Below are 18,823 nucleotides of genomic sequence, written 5' to 3'. Positions count from 1 at the left end.
TTTTTTTAAATAACCGAATCCGGCCGTCGGGGTTGGTGGGGGGTGGGGGTGGGGGGGAGCCGGAGCCGGAGGCGCCCGCGAGGCGAGGCGAGGCGGGTCGGGCGAGGCTCCCGCTGGGGGTCGGGGCGGGGGCCCGGAGGATGGGTGGGGGAGGAGGGGGGTGCGGGACAGGTGGGGCGCGGAGGTGGCCGTCGACCGGGGCGGGGAGCGGGCGGCGGGGCGCGCAGGTGGGCGGCGGGCGGCGGGCGGCGGGCGGGCGCGCGCGCGGGGCGGGGCGGGCCGGACCGGGCCGGGGCGGGCCGGGGCGGGCCGGGGCGGGCCGGGGCGGGGCGCCGCGCGCCTGCCGTTCGCCGGTCCGGGCTGCAGGTGGGGCTGTGCGGCCGCGCTGCCTCCAGGAAGCCTACGGGCCTGCGCCGGCTCCCAGGATGCAGTGTGGACCGGCCGGGCGCTGACGGCGGCGGCGCGTCTGCTGCGGGCGGAGCGGCGGGGCGAGGCCGGGCCGGGCCGGGCGGGAGGCGCCGCCTGCGTGGGGGCGGGGGCGGCCGCGCGGCGCGGACGGCGGCGTGGACGGCCACTTCCTCGGCGCCGGGCGGGCCGGACCGCGCAGGGCCATGGCCGAGGCGGCCGCGGCTCCGGTAAGGACGGACGCGCGCGCCGCAGGCCCGGGCAGGGGCGCGGGGGGCGGGCGCGGGCCGCGGGGGCCGCCGGGCCTGCGCCGCCGGCCGCGGGGGCCCCCCGGGAGGAAGCGCCGAGCGGGCCCGCGGGACGGCCCGGCCCGCTGCCCGCTGCCCGCTGCCCGCTGCCCGGCCCGGTGCCCGGCGCCCGGCGCTTCCTGCCCCCGCCCCGCCGCGCGGCCCCGCATCCCCGCGCCCGCCGCGGGCCCCGCTGGCTCCGCCCGCGCCCGGGCCTGCGCCCCCGGGGGTGGGGGTGGGGGTGGGGGGCCCGGCCGGGCGCGCGGGGGGTCGGCGGCGGGCCTGCGCGGGCGTCATCCCGGGCGCTGTCAGCGACGGGCAGCCGCGGCCGGGCCTAGAGAAGTTAACTTGCCCCGGAGCGTGCAGGGGCGCCGGGGAGGGTCCCCGGGGGCAGCCGGGGTAGGGGGGCGCGCGGGGACGCGCGCAGGTGAGTCCCCCCACCCCGGGGTGGCGCCCAGCGGCCCGTGCAGGCCTGGGCCCCGCCACGGCAGGGGAGGGGGCCCTTTCTGCAGCCCGAGCTCCCCCACCACCACCACCTCCACCTCCGAGGTGACACTTTGCAGGGTCTCTCACCCCCCCCACCCCCCCACCCGGGCCGGGAAGAAGCGTGGTGGGGCGTGCCCCCCGGGGGACGCAAGGTGGCCTTCGGGGCATCTGCAAGGGCCCTGAGACACCCCCCCCCCAGGGCCCTGGCACGGCCCAGGACCGCCCTGTGGATGGAGGGGCCCGGCCCGAGCCCGCAGGTGAGGGCCACACCCCAGGCAGGCGGTGCTGCCCGCGACCGCTTTTATCGGTGCCCGGTTTAGTGACCGCGCTCAGCGGCCAAGGAGGTGTCCTGGGGCGCGGAGCCTGGGTGGTGAAGTGGAGCGATGGTGCTGGTGCCAGTTCCTGGAGATGGGGTTGTCGCCCTGGCCCAGGTGGGAGGGTTTGGGACAGCCAGCCCTGTCCTAGAGGCCCTGTCCGGATCAGAGCCCAGCAGACCCTCCCTGATCTTGAAGACCCCGAGGGAGTCCTTCCTCCGGTCATGGTTCAGGCCGGGCACCGGCTTCCCCCTGGACCCGTCAGCTCAGCGACCCTGCAGACCTTCCTTGGGCCACCCAGCTCACTCCGGGCGCCACCGGAATCTCCCCAGGCCTCCGTCTTTTGCTTTCTTCAGACTGTCCTTTGTCACTCCTTTCAGCCCCACGTCCAGGGTCGGGAATTGTAAAATGAACCCCGGGGTCCGAGTGCCCTGGAAGGCCAGTGTCGGCAGCCCCTGGTTCAACCGTGGGGATCCCTGTGTGATCTCTGACTCTGCCTTTGGACTGGGGTCCTTGGGAGGTCACCCCGAACTTTGCGGGGAGAGCCTGGGCCCTTGTGCCACACCACAGGTCCCACTCCGGGCTGCTGGGCACTTGCTGGCCTGGGGTAGTTATGAACGGAGGTGCAGGGAGGCATCTGCCCGTTGGTGAGGCCCCGTGCACGCCACTGGGGCATTGGTTTATTTTCTAAAGGGGGGGTGCAGGTAAGATGCTTTAGAGATCAAGAAAAGCACCTTGGTGGGGCTGAGTATGCGCCCGGCGGAGCTCATGCGTCCCGTGCTCGAGGCCCTAGCTAGGTGCATCCCTGCCAGCCAGGGTCTAAAAGCATCCGTGCGAGGCTGCTGTGGGCAGCGGTGGTTTGCTGGGTCATCATCGCAGCCGGTGCCAGCGCTGGCCTGGCGGGGCTCGCGCGCCGTGTCTTCCCCAGAGTACCCGGCAAAGCTTTGTCACCATCATCCTCCAGGTTGCGCCGAGCATCCACGCGAGGGCCCTGCGGGTGGCCGGGGGCACTGGCCGTCTCTGGGCACTGCGGGGAGCTGGAGGGAAGGGCCCCGCCAGACCACCCCCTCTTCCTTCCCAGGCGGTCCCGGTCCCCAGCGGGGGCTCCCGGACCTGGGAGCAGGAGGCGGGACTGCTCAGGACTCGCAGGACGGAGGATGATGTCGTTTCCTCTCTCTCTCTTTCTCTCTCTCTCTGCCCTGGCAGATTTCTCCCTGGACCATGGCGGCCACCATCCAGGCCATGGAGCGCAAGATCGAGTCACAGGCGGCCCGCTTGCTGTCCCTGGAGGGCCGCACCGGGATGGCCGAGAAGAAGCTGGCCGACTGCGAGAAGACGGCGGCCGAGTTCGGCCAGCAGCTGGAGGGCAAGTGGGCCGTGCTGGGCACGTTGCTGCAGGAGTACGGGCTGCTGCAGCGGCGCCTGGAGAACATGGAGAACCTGCTGAGGAACAGAAACTTCTGGATCCTGCGGCTGCCGCCCGGCAGCAAGGGCGAGACCCCCAAGGTAAGCCAGGAGGGCCGCCAGGGGGAGGCGCCGAGGGCCCTGCCTCGCGGTGAGTGGGTGAGCGCGTGACCCTGTGGTTGCAGGTGCCCGTGACCTTTGATGACGTGGCCGTGTATTTCTCCGAGCAGGAGTGGGGCAAGCTGGACGCTTGGCAGAAGGAGCTGTACAAGCACGTGATGCGAGGCAACTACGAGACGCTGGTGTCGCTGGGTAAGGTGTGGGCGCCCTCCTCCGCGCCGCCCGGGGAGTCTGCGGCCCTCCCTGTCAGCGACCGACTTCTCCAACGCCACCTACGCACGCATGCCCACCGGCCGCTTTTTGTTGTGTTTTCTTTGAATTGCTCACCCAGCGGTGCTCGGGACCTGTTCCTGGCTCTTGGGTTTGGGTTGGGTTTTCTTTTTTTTTTAATTTAATTTAATTTTATTTTGCTTTTTGGGTCACACCTGGCGATGCACAGGGGTTACTCCTGGCGGTGCTCAGGGGACCATATGGGATGCTGGGAATCGAACCCGGCTTGGCCGTGTGCAAGGCAAATGCCCTACCCACTGTGCTATCTCTCCAGCCCCAAGGTTGGTTTTTGTTTTTTTTTTTTTTCGGGGCCACACCTGGCGATGTTCAAGGGGTGACTCCTGGCTCTGCACTCAGGAATCACACCCGGCCCGGCTCAGGGGAGCATATGGAATGATGACAGGGATGGAACCCGGGTCGGCCGAGTCCAGAGGGCCAGCACCCTCCCCCCTGGACTCTCTCCAGCCCCCTAACTGTGTCTGAGGGGTCGCTTCCAGCCGGACTCAGGGATCGAAGTCGGGGTCTCCCGGGCCTTCAGCCCTCTGAAACTTGGACCCCGCCAAGAGTGGCCTCTGGCTCTTGCCGAGGCTTGAGCTTCGGACTGGAGGCACCAGCTCCCTCCTGCCAGGGAGCTTGGCAGGTGCCAGCCCCGAGGGGCAGCCCCGGGCAGGCGTGCTGTGTCCGTCACTCAGACTTGGGTGAGGAGGAGCTGCTGGTCTCAGCCGTGGGCCTCCTCCGTGCTGGGAAGGGGCTTCCCTTTGCACCTCCTTCTGCCCAGCTGTGCCTCGGGGTGGCCATTGCTGCCCCACGAAGGGCCTGGACTCTGCTTTTCCTCTTGCGCTACTGCCCAGGGAACCTGCAGGGTCGTGGGTTGAAATGCCCTTTCTCCCTTGCTTTTTCTTTTTTTTTTTTCCTTTGGTCACACTGGGCGATACACAGGGGTTCCTCCTGGCTCTGCACTCAGGAATTACTCCTGGCAGTGCTCAGTGCACCAGATGGGATGCCGGGGATCGAACCCGGGCCGGCCGTGTGCAAGGCAAATGCCCTCCCCGCTGTGCTGTCGCTCCAGCCTAGAAATGCCTTTCCTGACCCAGTCCCATTCCTGTCTGGGGGAGGTGAGTCGACCGGGGGGGGCATCCCACGAGTGGACAGTGGTCATCCACATCCCTGGCCAGCCCCTAGCCCCGGGCCAGCAGCACCTCAGACCCAAGACGGCCCGTCAGGGCCAGAGCTGCCCCCCGGTAGACGGGACCCCCTGTTCCGGCCAGTCCCGGAGGCGTCCAGGCCCAGCCGGGTTGACCGTGGTGTCTCTCCCCAGACTACGCCATCTCCAAGCCCGAGGTGCTCTCCCAGATCGAGCAAGGCAAGGAGCCGTGTAGCTGGCGCCGCGGGGCCCCCAAGGTCCCAGACGTGCCCGTGGACCCGAGTCCAGGTGAGGTGCAGGGAGAAGGACCAGACGGTCCTGGGGGCAGCGGCGGGAAACACCTGACGTGCCGGCCTTTGCCGTGTGCCTTGGGACAGTTGTCAACGGCCAGGAACCAGGGGCAGAGGGGGAGGGGACCGCGTGTCACGCCAGCACCGTGGTGGAGATCCACAGGCCCGTTGGGTGCACGCCGGCGGGTCAGTCCCAGCATTCGTCGGTGCACAGAGCAGTTTGGAGGATCCACCCTGAGCCATGGCCCCTTGGACAATCGCAGAAGGAGAGGGAGGGGGAGGTTCTGGCCGTGTCCCCATCTGACCTCGGCTAGGCATCCTCCCAGCCCATCCACCTAGACCCACCTAGATCCCACCTGGGGATCCCCGCCAGCCTGTCCGGCATCGGGGCCCCCTCCTGGGCCTTCCTGAGGTCGGCAGGACTGGTCCCGGGGTCACGTGCGCTGTGCGTGGACCCCCCCCTCTGGGAAATGTGCCTCTAGCCGTCCAGAGAGGACATCAAGGCCGCTCCCTGGCCGTGCTCTGCGCTTTGAGGAAGTGTCTGTCCCCATCGTTGTCGTCATGGGGTGGCACCCGAGGGTCCTGACGCAGCTGCGCCCAGGGCCTGCCCCATGCCCACGCCTCTGTTCTGGAAGCTTCCACGGAGGTCCCGCTTCCACCTCCTCTGTGGACGCCGCCGGGTGAGGCCTGCGCTGTTGTGAGCAGATGCTGAGGGTGGGGAATCCGCCAGCTCTGCTGCCCGGCGTGGTGCTAAGCTGTGGGTGGGCCCTGGGTGCTCCCTCCCCACCCCCTGTTGTTTTTCTGGGGGCCCTGTGGGGTGGGGGAGTCCTTCTTTGTAGGACATTGCCCCCCCCCCCCCGCAACCGCCATGCCCCCAGCAGCCGGGATGGAGACCCGCTGTCTCACTTCTGCGCCTCCTTTCAGGATTTCAGAATTTGATGGCTGTCTGACATCCAACTTTTAGTCTCCCAAGTTGGCTCTGAGCTTCCAGCCCCCCATCTCGTTGTTTGCATGACAAACGTCTCCCCCCAAGGCTGCAGCAAGGGCGGGGAGTCCCTGTTCTAGAAGTTTCCATTCAAAGTGATCAATCCTCTGGATGTGTTCCTTTCGGTCCGAGTGTTGGTTTGTTTGCTTGGGGTTAGCACCCAGGGGTGCTTGGGTGTCTCCTGGCAGTGCCGGTGATGGGTGCACCCCGGCCGCCTGCCCGCGGAGCCTCTGTTCCAACTCCGAGCCGCCGCCCTGGCCTCCGTCTCGGGAGACCCCTTCCCTGCCCACTCGAGGCTGCAGAAATGTTCTGCCTTCTCTTACAAACATGGTCTGTGTTTTGCTTTTCGCGTTTAAGTGTTCATCTATTGTTAATCCTTGTTCGGGTGTGCGTCGCAAGGAAGCGTTTTGAAAATTTCGGCGCGGGGCAGAGAGAGAATACGGCAGGTAAGGGCCTTGCGTTGCACGCAGCCAACCCAGGTTCGATCCCTGGCACCATGTGTGGTCCCTCATGCCCCTCCAGGCGTGACCCCCCGAGTGCAGATCCAGGAGGAAGCCTGGACTGGGCGTGGCCCAGAAACAGACAGACCAAAGGAAAGGTTTTTCCAGAGGTGGGAGAGGTCCCAGGCGACTCGCTGGCGGTTCTATCCCGTCTGTGATGATGCGTGAGGCCCGTTTGGTCGCAGGCCCGGTTGTCCCACATGTGTGCGTGGTTCCCCGCCGGTCAGTCTTGCTTTGCTCTTAGTCTGTGTCTGAGCTCGTGCACTGTTTGCGTCTTAGGAGACTTCCTAGGGCCAGGGGCGGAGTGATCCAGTACGACGGGTCGGGCCTTGGCCTTGCACGTGGCCTGGCCGACCCGGGTTCGATCCCTGGCGCCTCACATGGTCCCCCAGTTACTGCCAGCAGTAATCCCTGAGCACGACCAGATGTGGCCCTAAAACAAGAAAAAAAAAAAGATAGAATACTTGGTGGGGCCGGGAGATGGCCCAGGCGGCCGGAGCACAGAGTCCTCCTTCCCTGCTTGTCCCTTGGCTGTCATGAACTGTGGTTCTGTAGGAATTTTCTGATTTTTATGTCATGCATGCAGAAGGTCCTGATGGAATGGCCCCAGGGTTTCAGACGAACAGCCCTGGGTCAGCCTGGGAGAGTCATTTTATGACAGGGTCCTGCGGGGGGCGCCACTGAGGCACTGCAGCTCCGGCCGTTGATCTGGTGAATGGGGTTTCTCGGGCCTGTATGTCACGTGACTGTCCTTTTCTTTGGGTCACACCCGGCGATGCACAGGGGCGACTCCTGGCTCTGCACTCAGGAATGACTCCTGGCGGTGCTTGGGGGACCCTATTGGGATGCTGGGAATCGAACCCGGGTTGGCCGCGTGCAAGGCAAACGCCCTCCCCGCTGTGCTATCGCTCCAGCCGCATGTGGCCGTTTGTGCTGTCGGCTTGGTTCCTCACTCACTCTTGCCTCACCTCATCGCCTCAGAGGCCCCGGAAGTGCCGAGTGCTTGGTTCTACCCGCTGTAAACCACACAGAAAGTTCTCTCTTCTTCGTACATCCTCGCAGCCTTGTTGTCACTGTCACTGCCCTCCCGTTGTTTACCGATTTGCTCGAGCGGGCCCAGTAACATCTCCATCGTGAGACTTGTTGTTACTGTGTCTGGCATATCGAATACGTCACGGGGAGCTTGCCAGGCTTTGCCATGCGGGCGAAATACTCTCCGTAGCTTGCCGGGCTCTCCGAGAGGGCTGGAGGAATCGAACTTGGGTTGGCTGCGTGCAAGGCAAACGCCCTACCCACTGTGCTATCGCTCCAGCCCCGTGGCATTGTGTATCTATACATATTTGGGGGATGAGCAAGTGGGACCAATACTATTGAACAGTAACTACCTTCCTGCCGCTGAGCTGTAGGAAACTTCTAGAGTGTCTTTGGCAGGACGGGGGGGAGCACATCTGGTGGTCCTTGGGGCTGGCTCTGGGCTCGGGGTGGGGGGGGGGCATGTGAGGTGCCAGCAAGTGCCCTCCCCACTGTGCTGTCTCTCTGGCCACCTGTGGCGTCTGAATGCTTCTAGAGCATTCCGGACGGTGAGAGGAGCGAGGGGCGTGTCTGGATGGTGGGCGCTCCCCTTGGACGGTGGTGGTGGCGGTGGCGGCCCTGGGTTCATCGAGCCCATCACAGCCGAGGGTGGCTTAGAACAAAGCGATTTGGCCCGCGGGCTTTCCCAAGTACCCTTGGTAGAAAGTAGCTTCCTTCCTCCTCTGGGTAGTTTTTACTGTAAACAAGTGTGGGGTTTTGTTTTTCTAATGTTGTATTTCTTTAAAACATTTTGCCCTGCACCATGCATAATACAAAGTGTAGGTACACGTTGGAGCAGCACCGTGAACCCCCAGACACCCAGCACCCCACTGCCTCAAAAACAGACCCCAGCCCGCCCCCGAGTAAAGAGATGTGAGCCCTCCTATCCATTCCTCTCTATTTCTTTCCCCTTCCTTCCTTCCTTCCTTCCTTCCTTCCTCCCTCCCTCCCTCCTTCCCTCCCTCCCTCCCTCCCTTGTTTCCCTCCCTCCCTCATTCCCTTCCTTTTTCCTTCTTTCCTTCCCTCCCTCCCTCCCTCCCTTTCTTCCTTCTTTCTTTTTGGGCCACCCCCGGCAGTGCTCAGGGCTTACTCCTGGCTCTGCACTCGGGAATCACTCCCGGGGAGCCTCAGGGACCGTCTGGGGTGGAACCCAGGTCTGCTGCCTGCAAGGCAGGTGCCCTCCCAGCCGTACGTCCCTCTGACCCCTAGGCTTCTCTCCCGCGGTGCCACTCCCTGCTCTGGGCTTGGTTCGCATGAGAGCGCGAGCCGCCCTGGTTCTTGAACTTCCCCTTCCCGCCAGAGCAGAGCAGCGGGCATCATTGCGGGCATCATTGCGGCTGGAAGGGGCTGGAGTTCATTCACTTTTTCGTTTGGGTTCCCCTCACGGCAGGATTATTTACGGGGCGGAGTACAGTCCAGGACTGGCCCTGGTGAACGGTCAGAGCTTCTCCAAGCGTTGATCCCGGAGGGCACTGCCAGTGCGGGCTGGCGCACTGCCGCCTGCCAGGGAAACAGGCTGGTTCAGCACGTGAGTTTGGAGGCCAGGGGTGTGCCTGGAGGCCCTGGGTCGGGTCCCACTACCACAGGCACGAACTCTATTCAGGCAACAACCTCGCACTTGCCTAGTTCGTGAGCTTGAGTTGATGTATTTTCTCTGGGCCAGTAACACAGCAGGGTGGGAGCAGGGTGGGGCGCTTCCCTTGCCCACGGCCGATGCAGGTTCGATCCCCAGCACCCACGTGATTCCCCCCCCTCCAAGCCTGCCAGGAGTGATCCCTAAGCACGTATGGGTGGATCTCCCACAAAACAAAAAATTTTCCTTAGTGACTTGTGAGAGTTTGGGGGGGCAGAGCAGTGATACTGAGGGTCGTGTGCATTGGCCTTGCACTCGCGTCTTCTAGCCCGAGTTCGATCCCCGGCGTCCCATCCTGTCCCCAGAGCCCTCCAAGAGCGATGCCTGAGTGCCTGAGTGCAGAGCCAGGGGTAACCCCTGAGCATCGCCGGGGGCGGCCCCAAAAAACGACAACAAAAACCTGACCCTGTGACCGTGTTCGTTGTCTTTCCTTGGTTGCGGTGTCTGTCTGGGAGCCTGACGGACCCCAGGCACCCGCTTCATGCTTCTGATGCCGTCTGACGGCCTGCAGATGCTCCCGCACGGGACTCGTGTCCTCCTGAGTAAGACTTGGTCTTGGGCTGGAGCGATAGCTCAGCGGGTAGGGCGTTTGCTTTGCACGCAGCCAACATGGCCAACACAGGTTCGATTCCCAGCATCCCATATGGTCCCCCGAGCACCGCCAGGAGCAATTCCTGAGTGCATGAGCCAGGAGTAACCCCTGAGCATCGCTGGGTGTGACCCAAAAAGCAAAAAAGAAAAAAAGGACTTGGTCTTGCTTCTTTTCTTTTTTCTTTTTGGGTCACACCCAGCGATACTCAGGGGTTACTCCTGGCTCATGCACTCAGGAATTGCTCCTGTCGGTGCTCGGGGGACCATATGGGGTGCCGGGGATTGAACCCAGGTCGGCCACATGCAAGGCAAACGCCCTATCCCGCTGTATTGTCGCTCCGGCCCTGGTCTTGCTTCTTTTCAAATCTGCGTGGTTGATTTTTTTGTTGTTGTTGCTGTTCTCTGATTTTATCGTGCTTCGTGAGAACCCCCAGAAATCCTTCAGTCCAGAGGGTGATGGGCGGCGTCCCAGGGGTTTTTTAATCGGACACTTCCCCCCCTCAACCATGTTTAGGATAGTATTTGCAGGAGTTTGTGCGGAATGCTTAGAGAATGCTGGTCTTGTGTGTGTGTGTGTGTGTGTGTGTGTGTGTGTGATTGCTTCATTTTCTTTCCTGCTAAAGGTCAAATCCAGGGTCTCCCACGTGCAAAGCCCTGAGCTCCATTCAGGGTCCCTAGAACATTCTTTGGCTCGCTGTGGGGATGAGTATCTATCATTTTTCTCCTTCAGGCTGCTTAAAAGGAGAAGGATACTTTTTCCCTGGTATTGAACCAACCTTGTTCTCTCCTTTACTTGCATTGCTGGATTTGTTGCTGATTTTCTTTCAGGACTCCTACCTCTTTCTGCGTGCGTGAGACTGAACAGCTCTGTACTCGGAAGAAAAGCAAGCCTTGCTTTTGCTTTTGCTTTCGTCATTTTTTTATTGAGATACCAAACTGGCCGGTGATTTTCCTCTCTCGGACTGGACTGTCTGTATCTGATTCCCAGTCGGGACAAAGCTGTGATTAATTCCTGGATCCAGGCACCACCAGGTGTGACTCCCGTTGTTTTTGTTTTTGTTTTGCTTTTTTGGGTCACACCCGGCGATGCACAGGGGTTGCTCCTGGCTCTGCACTCAGGAATCACTCCTGGCGGTGCTCGGGGGACTCTATGAGATGCTGGGAATCGAACCCTGGTCGACTGCATGCAAGGCAAACACCCTACCCGCTGTGCTATCACTCCAGCCTCCTCCAATTTTTTTTTTTTAATGATTTATACTTGTTTTTTTTTTTTTAAAACTCTGATGTGTTCCTTCAACTTTTACTTGTCAAAGAATTCGTGTAATGCCGGAATTACCTGTTCTTTTATTTATTTATATATATATATATAATCATTTATTAGAGAACAGTAAGAAGCATGTCTAGCCTGCACAGCCCTTTCTTTTCTTTTTTCTTTATATGCTTAATCTTTTATTTATTTATTTGTCTTAATTGAATATCCATGAGATAGACCATTACAAAGCTGTGTGTAATTGGGTTTCAGTCACACAACGACCCAGCACCCATCCCTCCACTGATGTCCCCCCCGTTTCCCTCCCACCATCTCCCCCCACCCACCCACCCCACCCCCAACCTCCCTCTGTGGGAGACACTTTCCTTCTTGCTCTCTCTCTCTCTCTCTCCCTTTTCCTCTTGTGCATTGTGGTTTGCATGTAGTGACGCGGCCCTTTGTGGGGAGACTCTGTCTCCTGTCTCCAGGCCTTAGAGCTGCAGGAATACTGGGGTTCCCGGGTCTTAAGTCAGCTTTGACAGGTTATACTTTTTCTAAGGAAATGTTCATTCCCTTACAGTTTTTTAACTAGTTGGAGTATTGTTAAGACTGTTGGTCTTTTCTCTTCCTCCTCCTTCCTCCTCCTCCTCCTCTTCCTCCTCCTCCTCTTCCTCCTCTTCCTCCTCCCTCCTCCGCCCCCCCCCACCCCCCAGTGGCCCTCTCTCTGCCCAGGGGTCACTCCTGGTGGTGCTCAGGGGATCGTATGTCTTGCTGGGGATCGACAGCTCATACTTCGCTTGTGCGAAAGTTCACGTACATTCATTTAATCGGGTGTATAAATAGTGTTGTGCCAATTTTCGATGACCTTTTGTCGACTAGATTTATCAGCTATGGAAAGGGGTGTGTTGAAACTGCCACCGAGAAATTTCTCCCGGATCTCTGTCAGTTCTGCTCCCTGTGCGTATTGGCGAAGAGTATTAGACTGACTCTGCTCTCGGATCATTCTGTGAAGGTTTTTTTTTTTTTTTAGTCTGTTCCATCTAATAATGGTATAATTTTTTTTTTTGGCTGTTTCCGTTTCTATTTTGTTTGGGGGGGCCCATCCGGCAGTGTTCGGGGGTTCCCCCTGGCTCTGCACTCAGGAATCACTCCTGGCAGTGCTCGGGAAGCCATCTGGGGTCAGGGATCCAACCCAGGTCGGCTACGTGCAAGGCAGGCGCCCCACTCACTGGACTGTCTCTCTGGTCCTGGGAATTTAGTTTTTAAGACTCAGTTAGGGTCAGAGAGATAGGAGTGAGTAGGGCCCTTGCCTTGCATGTAGCCAACTGGGGGTTGGTCCCCAGCATCCCACCTGGTCCCCTGAGCACAGCCAGGTGTGACCACCCCCCCAATCAAACAAACAAAAATTGTCAATTCTGGCCCAGCAGATCTTTTTTTTTTTTTTCTTTCTTTTTTTTTTAATGTAGGAGTACTGCTATTTATTCAGCCACTAGTTTAGCTGATTGAATTGGGCATGAACTCCACCTTACTTTTTTTTTTTTTCATTTTTTATAATTTTATTTATTAAATCACCGTGAGAGCAGCTACAAAGCTTTCGGGTCTAAGTCTCGGTCATACAATGAAACACCCGTACCTTCACCAGTGCCCATTCTCCACCCCCAACAACCCCAGTATGCCCCCATCCCACACCCTCCCCCTACCTGTGGGGCAGATGATTTCCACATTACTCTCTCTCTACTTTGAGCGATAGCACAGCGGTAGGGCGTTTGCCTTGCACGCAGCCAACACGGCCGACCCGAGTTCGATCCCTCCGCCCCTCTCGGAGAGCCCGGCAAGCTACCGAGAGGATCTCGCCCGCACGGCAGAGCCTGGCAAGCTCCCCGTGACGTATTCGATATGCCAGACACAGTAACAACAAAGTCTCCAATGGAGACGTTACTGGGCTCGCTCGATCAAATCAACGAACAACGGGAGGGCCTTTACCTTTACTTTGATCACATTCAATATTTCGACACCAGACCCACCATTACTATTTGGGATTTTACCCCAACACTCAGCCAGCAGATCTTTTCTCTGCCATACTTTGGCATCCTGTTGGTCTCTCTCGTGAACGCATGGAGCAGGGCTTCAGGGTTTTAGTAGGATCATCTTTTCCTTAGTTGTGATGTAGGGGCTCAAACCCAGTTTCCTACTGACCGACCGCCAGGCCACACCCTCCGCCAGCTTCTTGACCTTTCTTTTTTTTTTATTTCAATTTTTTTATTAGAGATGAGTGCACCATGATTTTACTCAGTTGTCCTTAGAGGTGTTCAGTGTTCCAGTGTCAGACCCACCACCAGTTTATTTTTAATTTATTTTTTCATCTTTCGGTGCCGTACCCAGTGGTGCCCAGGGCTTCCTCCTGGCTCATGGGCCTCTCCCGGTGGGGCTCGGAGAACCGTAGGGGGCCCAGGGACCGAACCTGGGTCGGCCTTGTATGGGGCGAGCCCTCCCCTCTGCACCCCTCTCCTGCCTCCGTCTTTACCTTTTAAATGTCCAAACAGCAGGGGCTGGCGCAATAGTACGGCGGGTAGGGCATTTGCCTTGCATGCAGTCAACCCGGGTTCGATTCCCAGCATCCCAAAGGGTCCCCCCGAGCACCGCCAGGAGCGATTCCTGAGTGCAGAGCCAGGAGGAACCCGTAAGCATCACCATAGATCTTGTTAAACTTCAAAACTTACTCAGACTCATCCCCCCAGTTTTGGGACGGAGCGATAGTCCAGCGGGGAGGGCGCTTGCCTTGCGCGTGGCTGACCCGGTTCGATCCCCGACATCCCATCGGGTCACCCCACCAGGAGCGATCCCCAAGGGCCGAGCCAAGAGTAAGCCCTGAGCACCGCCAAGTGTGGCCCAGAAAATACCCAGAAAGCACAAAACCTTTTCCCCTGTTTCTTTATGGTCAAGTGATGTCTGCGGGCCCTGCTGTCCCCGGGTGCGGGTGGGGACACTCAGCCCGTCCACGTTTTTCTGGGCGTCCCCCCTTGCCCACAGCTTGCCTGCTACTGTCCGGCGGCCGCCCTGGCCGGGCCTGTGGCCAGGGTTCCAGTGCCGCTGCGCGTCCATCCACTGTTTGTCTGCCGGGGGCGTCCCTCAGTCCTGCCCCCGCCCACCCTCCCGCCTTGCTCATTCGGGATCATTTGTGCCGTTATCCCTGGGGACAGTGAGAGCCTGGCCGGGCTCTCCACCCTCTTTTTGTTCTGGAACCTTCCTGTCACCTCTGTCGCATGGAATGGGATGTCACAGCTTGTGCTGTTGCTCTTGCCTAGTCGTGAATGAATCGCTAGGTCCAGCGTCTTGACCAACGTCCCGGGCCCCTCCCCCAGGGGTGTGTGTGTGTGTGTGTGTGTGTGTGTGTGTGTGTGTGTGTGTTGGTTTGGCGCTGCTGGGACTCAAACCCTAGACCTCACAGGCCCAGGGCCTGTGCCCGCCCGCTCCCAGCTCTGCTCAGGGACCCTCCCCACGCCCGCCCCACCCAGCTGCCCCCTGGGGCCAAGCCCCCTCGTCCCGGGTCTGCCTCCCCGTCTGTCCTCGGCAGACATGTGTGTTCTTCAGGCTGTCCCCAGCGGTGTCAGGTTCTCAGGTCAGGAGCTTGGTGGCCGCGCGGAGCTGACAGCCATCCATCTGTCTGTCCATCCGCCCAGGAGTCTCGGCACAGGGTTTGCTGGTCCTCCGCGTAACCCCATATTTTTCTCACAGTGGAAAAAAGCCCTGCTGGGTTTGATCTGCCGTTCTCCATTGAGAGGCTTGGCGTGCTGGGTGGGGAGCAGCCCCTGGTGGTGTCCAGGGGCCTGGGGGTGCTGGGAATTCAACCAGGCATCTCCCAGGAGAAGCTCATGCTCCGGCCCTTGAGTGCGTGCTCTGGCACAGTAAATTTTTTTTTTTAATTTTGATTTTGAGTTTTATAAAGTTGTTCACAATACTGCATTACAAGTAATGTTCAAACACCAGTTCCACCACCATCAGAGGAAAGTGTGTGAAGGTTGTTGTATTTCATCCTGGAGCCGTTTAAGCCCTTGTATGAGAGATTTCCAAGCTTGTACTTTAAAACCAAACAGATGTGTGCTACTTTTGGTAGTCGGTGGGCTTAGAGTGTAAGAGGGCACACAGCCGTGATTGCTCCCTCGTGCGTCGCTCTCTTCGGGGATCTTTATTTCCTAGTCTCTGGGTCTTGGCCGTGGATGAGATTACACTGCAGTGGGGGGGCAGTTTGTGGGGGGGTGACTGCCAAGCTACCGGAAAACTGGGGAGATGGGGGGAGGAGGCCCAGTCCCAATCCGCGTGTGGCCCAGTAACTTTCACATAACCAGTTGCACTGGGATTGTTTCATGAGTGTCTTTCCTGGCCGGTCGGCCGCCTGTGGGTGTGGCTGGGAAGGTGACACGAGGCTCCTGGGATGCCGTCCAGCTGTCCATCTGTGCATCCGTCCGTCCATCCGTGGTCTCCCCTTGGCCCCCTGCAGCTCAGCCCGCGGGACCCGCCCCTCTCCATCCCTGCGTGGCTGCTGACTCTCACTGGGGGGGCGGGGGGACCCCTGGCGGTGCTCGGGGCCAACCCCCGGGTCCCTTGCACTCACGCCCTTCCTCTCGCAGGCGCCGGGCCCCCCGTGCCCGCCCCCGACCTCCTCATGCAGATCAAGCAGGAGGGTGAGCTGCAGCTGCAGGAGCAGCAGGGCCTGGGCGTCGAGGCCTGGGCCAGCGGGCAGCCCGACATCGGGGAGGAGCCCTGGGGCCTCGGCCAGCTCGACGCGGGAGCCGCCGACGTGTCCACGGACGCCGCCTCCGGTGAGTGGCGAGCAGCGGGGCGCGGGGTGGCGTGGAGCACATCTGGCCGGGCCTCCGGGGGGGGGGATGCCCATGCCAGGCGCTGCCCTCCCCACCCTGGGCCATGGGGGCCACGGACGACACGTGCGTTCCCTGGGGCCTCAGAGAAGGGGCCAGAAGCAGGTGGGGGTCAGGAGCGACAGGAAGGGGGGGGGGGGGCGCTCGCTCAGAGAAGCCCCACGGAGGCCGGGTCAGCGGCTCGTCCTTCCCGGGGCCCGCCCCACCCTCCCCTCCTGCGGGCGTCCACTGCGGCTCCCCCAGCCCCATGTCTCTCCCTCCCTCCCTCCTGCAGGTGTCCACTCCAGCTTCCCCACCACCATCCCGCCCACGTCGTGGCATGCGGATCTCCCCCCGCACCACCCCTCCTCGGCCTGCTCCGACGGCGCCCTGAAGCTCAGCACCGCGGCCGCCTCCACGGAAGGTAGGGAGGCCCCCGTGGGCACCCACGCTCGGCCCTTCCTCTTCTCGCAGGTCATGGGGGTGGGGGGATGGGGGTTTGTTTGTTTGGCTTTTTGGGTCACACCCGGCGATGCACAGGGGTTCCTCGTGGCTCGTGCACTCGGGAATCACTCCTGGCGGTGCTCGGGGGACCCTGTGGGATGCTGGGACTCGAACCCGGGTCGGCCGCGTGCCAGGCAAACGCCCTCCCCGCTGTGCTGTCGCTCCGGCCCCACACCCTCAGGTGTGAGCCACGTTCATGGCTGGGGCTTTGGCGTGTAGGGCCACACCCCGTGGGCGGGGGACCACCAGCCCGAGGCCCCCACTCTTCCGCCCGTGCCGCTGCTCCCCGGTCGGGTGGCAGGGGTTCGAGCAACCCTGGCCCCTCTCGGGCATGGAGCAAACCAAGCCACACAGGAGCTGCTTCTGGTCTCCTCCCGAGCAGGTGACCAACCAGAGCCAGAGCGGGCAAGTCTAGGGGGGTTGCATGGTTCAGTGCCTCTGACCTGTGTGGCCCTGCGGCCAGCGTAGTGGCCACCGCGAGAGACCTACTGGTTCTCAGTCTTCTTCCCTTCTGGACCTCCCAGGGGCCCGGCTTGGCAGGTTGTGGCCAACAGGGCCAAGGGCTCAATGCAGGTGCGCATGGGTGCAGCGCTTAGGGTGACGTGACCGTGACATGGGCCCCCCTGAGGTCCTGGGGGCCCCTGGGGACCATGTGGTGCCGGCCCTGTGCACACACGCACACACACGCACGCACACACACACACACACACACCTGTGCCAAGGGCCTCAAATAGACTTTGGGCTGTGAAATTCAAGTCCACACACACACAGTCAGACGCGTGCTTCCCGTTCCACCGAGGGCTTCTCCGCCCGCCAGTGGGCCATCTCTGCGGTGTGCCTGGTGTGTCCCCTTGGCAGGCTGCATGCCGGCCAGCCCTGCCCTGCCCCACAGCTCTCCCCCGCCCTCAGCCCTGCAGCGCTGGGCCGCGCTGAGCCGTCCCTGCCCTTAGTGTCAGCTCTCGATTCTCTTCGGCGCAAGCCAGAACAACGGGCCAGGTGTCCCGAAGTGACCGGTAGCTGTACCGAGAAAGTTCTAGAACGAACCTAGAACGCCCCCCCCTTAAGTGGTTCGGGCAGCCCTGAGGCTCCGGGGCAGGGCTGACCTGGCCCCCGTTTCTCTCTCTCTCTCTCCCTCTCTCTGCAGATGTGAAGATCGTGATCAAAACGGAAGTCCAGGAGGAGGAGGTGGTGGCCGCCCCCGTGCATCCTACTGACCTCGAGGCCCACGGCTCGCTCTTCGGACCGGGCCAGGCCACCCGCTTCTTCCCCAGCCCCGTGCAGGAGGGCGCCTGGGAGAGCCAGGCCGGCTCCTTCCCCGGCCCGGACCCCGTGCTGGGCCTCCGGGAGCCCGCCCGGCCCGAGAGAGACCTGGGGGAGCTGAGCCCCGCCGTGGCCCAGGAGGACGCGCCCCCTGGGGACTGGCTCTTCGGCGGGGTCCGCTGGGGCTGGAATTTCCGCTGCAAGCCCCCCGTGGGCCTGAATCCCCGCCCGGGCCCCGAGGGGCTGCCCTACCCGTCGGCGGACGGCGGGGAGGCGGTGCTGGACCCCACGGGCCAGGCGGCCCGGCCCTTCGCCGCCGACCCCTGCAAGTACCCGGGCCGGACCAAGGGCTTCGGCCACAAGCCGGGCCTCAAGAAGCACCCGGCGGCGCCGCCCGGGGCCCGGCCCTTCGCCTGCAGCACGTGCGGGAAGAGCTTCCAGCTGCAGGTCAGCCTGAGCGCGCACCAGCGCAGCTGCGGGCCGGGCGCGCCGGGGGCGGGGGGGCGCGGCGGCGGGGGGCGCGGCGGCCGACGGGGCGGCGGCGGGCGCGGCGGGGGGCGGCGGCGGCGGCGCGCGGGACGGCAGCGGGCTGCGCTGCGGCGAGTGCGGGCGCTGCTTCACGCGCCCGGCGCACCTGATCCGGCACCGCATGCTGCACACGGGCGAGCGGCCCTTCCCCTGCACCGAGTGCGAGAAGCGCTTCACCGAGCGCTCCAAGCTCATCGACCACTACCGGACGCACACGGGCGTGCGGCCCTTCGCCTGCACCGTCTGCGGCAAGAGCTTCATCCGCAAGGACCACCTGCGCAAGCACCAGCGCAACCACGCGGCCGGCGCCAAGGGGCCCCCCGCGCCCGCGCCCGCGCCCGGCCCCGCCGCCGCCGCCGCCGCGCGCCCGCCGCCCGCGCCCCTGCCGCCCGCGCCCCCCGACCCCTTCAAGGGCCCGCCCGCCAAGGCGCCGCTGGCCGCCACGGACCTGGTCACCGACTGGACTTGCGGCCTGGGCGTCCTGGGGCCCGCGGGGGACGCCGGGGACCTGTGACCGCGGCCCCGGCCCTCCGCACCCCGACCGTGCACCCCGTCGCGGACACGGGGTGGTGGTGGGGCGACAGCGACACGGGTGGGCGTCGGTCCGGGGCAGCCACGGCGTGCCCACCCACCCCCCTCGCGGGAACGATCACTGGAAAGAAGCAGCGCCCAGGCAGGAAGGCGGGGCCCCGACACACACACACGTGCACACGTGCACACAGCCCAGTTCTCACCTGCAGACACACAACACGCACACACACACACACACACACACACACACAGAGCCCAGTTCTGTCTCTCTCGCTCTCCCTCAGACACACAGAAACACACACACACACACAGTCCAGTTCTCTCTCTCTCTCTCTCTCTCACACACACACACACACACACACCCCAGTTCTCGGACCCGAGGACTGAGCCCAGTG

At 62.3% G+C, this 18,823-nt stretch overlaps 1 protein-coding gene across 1 annotated transcript; it reads left to right on the top strand.

Moving 5' to 3' along the window:
• Positions 1 to 556: 556 nt before the first annotated feature.
• On the top strand, positions 557 to 18,411 carry ZNF746 (zinc finger protein 746). The gene is given in 8 exon segments (XM_056106764.1): positions 557 to 635; positions 2,699 to 2,998; positions 3,082 to 3,208; positions 4,605 to 4,718; positions 15,378 to 15,569; positions 15,901 to 16,029; positions 17,254 to 17,918; positions 17,920 to 18,411. Coding segments are annotated over 8 exon segments (2,043 nt in total). The 5' UTR covers positions 557 to 611.
• The last annotated feature ends 412 nt before the right edge of the window (positions 18,412 to 18,823 follow it).

Source organism: Sorex fumeus, unplaced genomic scaffold (genome assembly GCF_029834395.1).
Source record: "Sorex fumeus unplaced genomic scaffold, SorFum_2.1 ptg000143l, whole genome shotgun sequence".
Lineage (NCBI taxonomy): Eukaryota > Metazoa > Chordata > Mammalia > Eulipotyphla > Soricidae > Sorex > Sorex fumeus.
The sequence above is the reverse complement of the archived record's forward strand: the minus strand, read 5'-3'. Positions and strand labels throughout refer to the sequence as shown.